Source organism: Raphanus sativus, chromosome 7 (assembly GCF_000801105.2).
Source record: "Raphanus sativus cultivar WK10039 chromosome 7, ASM80110v3, whole genome shotgun sequence".
In the NCBI taxonomy this organism is placed as follows: Eukaryota; Viridiplantae; Streptophyta; class Magnoliopsida; order Brassicales; family Brassicaceae; genus Raphanus; species Raphanus sativus.
This window is the reverse complement of record NC_079517.1, coordinates 15,505,376-15,507,629: the sequence shown is the minus strand read 5'-3', so window position 1 is coordinate 15,507,629 and position 2,254 is coordinate 15,505,376. Positions and strand designations below refer to the sequence as shown.

Sequence of the window (2,254 nt, the reverse complement as noted above, 5' to 3'; positions counted from 1 at the left end):
CTACTATGTATTTTGTGTACTTTTCCTTGGCCTTTTTAGGCATGAATCAATAATATAAGATGGCAAAAAAAAGAAAAAAAATATCGATTCTTTTTTTTTGACGAAATATCAATATCGATTCTTCTTCTTCGAAAAATTTATTAAAATAATAAAAAATCCTCCCCTATATTATACACACACACGTTCAAATCATTAACCACCTGTTTAGATACAGAGAGAGAACAAAAAATGGGAAGAGGTAGAAGCTCATCGTCTTCATCGAGAGAGAGTAGCTGCAAAAGCAACCCATTTGGTGGCTCTTCGAGTAATACTCGGAACCTAAGCACGGACCTGAGGCTTGGACTCAGCTTTGGATCATCGTCCGGTCAATATTACAACGGTGTAGAAAATCATGAATATGAAGTCGTTGCGGCTGATCATGAGATGATCATGGAAGAAGAAGAAGATCCAAACGAGTGTAATAGTCTTGGAAGCTTCTACGTGAAGGTGAACATGGAAGGAGTTCCTATTGGAAGAAAGATCGACCTCTTTTCTCTTAATGGATACCATGATTTGATCACATCCCTCGACTACATGTTCAACGCTTCAATCCTATGTAAGAATCAACACACATATATACATATTCAAATTTTATAATTTTTGCATGTAGACCAGAAACCATTATTATCGTTTTTGTTTTGGCTCTTTTTAAGAAAATAAAATATCATATCATCCAACATGATCATTTCTATATATATACATATATACATATATACATATATAGTTATATATCTTTGCATGCAGAATCGGTAACATATCGAGATAAAACATTGTCTATAGTTTCGAAAATATCAGTGGTTAATATGTTTATATCATTTGGCTTCCAAACGATTAAAAAAATGTTTAGTTTCTGTTTGCATGTAGACCATGACCAATTCTATCTATATAGTTAAAAATGCGTGGTATGTGAGCAAGAAGAGTGAGAGTATAGTAAATAATAGTGAAAACTGTAACAGGGGCTGAAGAAGAGATGTGTAGTGAGAAGAGTCACGTGTTAACGTATGCAGACAAGGAAGGTGACTGGATGATGGTTGGAGATGTTCCTTGGGAGTAAGTAGCTTCCTTTTTTAATTTATTAAACTTCTAATTAAACACACTTTCAATTTTACTAATGACTATGATGATGCAGAAGTCTAATGGGTGTTTAATTGATTATTCTATAGGATGTTCTTGTCTCACTACAAAAAAAAGATCATATTACATCACATAAATAGTATCAGATAATTAAATGATATCAATTTAAAACACTTATTAACAAATGATACAAACTATTTATTTTAACATCAATTATTGTAATTGATGTTGTTATTAACTTATTTAATATCATTTCAACAAAACTGATATAAGTTTACGTTAAGTTGCATCACATTTTAAAAACTGATACAAAATGTGAAATTACATCAATTAATTTACTGATACGTTTTCTAGTTTTCGTTAATATCGCTTAGAAAAATGATACAAAGTTAATATCATTTAAACAAATGAAGCAGATTTGACATCAGTAATAAAATGGTACTAACATAATTTCAGAAAAAAACTAATATGTGTAACTTGTATTGTACATCAATAAAAAAAATCGTACTTAAATCGCATATTCTGGTCATATAAATTTATATCAAACATAAAATGTAAAATCTCATAACAAATTTATATCAAACATAATTATTTAAAATCTTATAATAAATTTAGATCAAACCTTGTAACTAATGATAAACATGCAATACATACAAAACTAATAATAAAATGCTATCATTGTTTTAAATGCGTATTAGATTCATTATAATATCTATTAATTAGATTCATTATAAATATCTATTAATTAAAAGAAATTAACTATATAAAAAGGGAAAATAATTATTACGATTATTGACAATTAATTTCATATTTACTATCTTGATATTTTTGTAAACAAATCTTTGCTATTTAAATACGAATATATATTTGTTACCATAAATATCGGGACATTTCTGATTTATCTTTAAAGTGAAATAGTTAGTTTTTTAACCACCCACAATTCTCTCGCATTTTCTCACCACGCCACAATCTTCTTCTTCCATCACCCAATCCTTTGTAAACGTTTTCAATGTAGTTTTTATAAATGGTTTTTAAAATCTGATGATTGAAATTATGAAATCTCCTACTCATCATCTAAAACCATTTTCTTTCAATTATATCATGTTTTCGATTTCTTCTTTCATACTGTTGTCTATGTGGA

At 28.5% G+C, this 2,254-nt stretch overlaps 1 protein-coding gene across 1 annotated transcript; it reads left to right on the top strand.

Annotated features, from left to right (window-relative positions):
- The first annotated feature begins 215 nt into the window (after positions 1 to 215).
- On the top strand, positions 216 to 1,773 carry LOC108816571 (auxin-responsive protein IAA30-like). The gene is made up of 2 exons (XM_018589139.2): positions 216 to 595; positions 996 to 1,773. The coding sequence occupies exons 1-2, from the start codon at positions 229 to 231 to the stop codon at positions 1,091 to 1,093; spliced, it is 465 nt and encodes a 154-aa protein (XP_018444641.1). The 5' UTR covers positions 216 to 228; the 3' UTR covers positions 1,094 to 1,773.
- Positions 1,774 to 2,254: the final 481 nt, after the last annotated feature.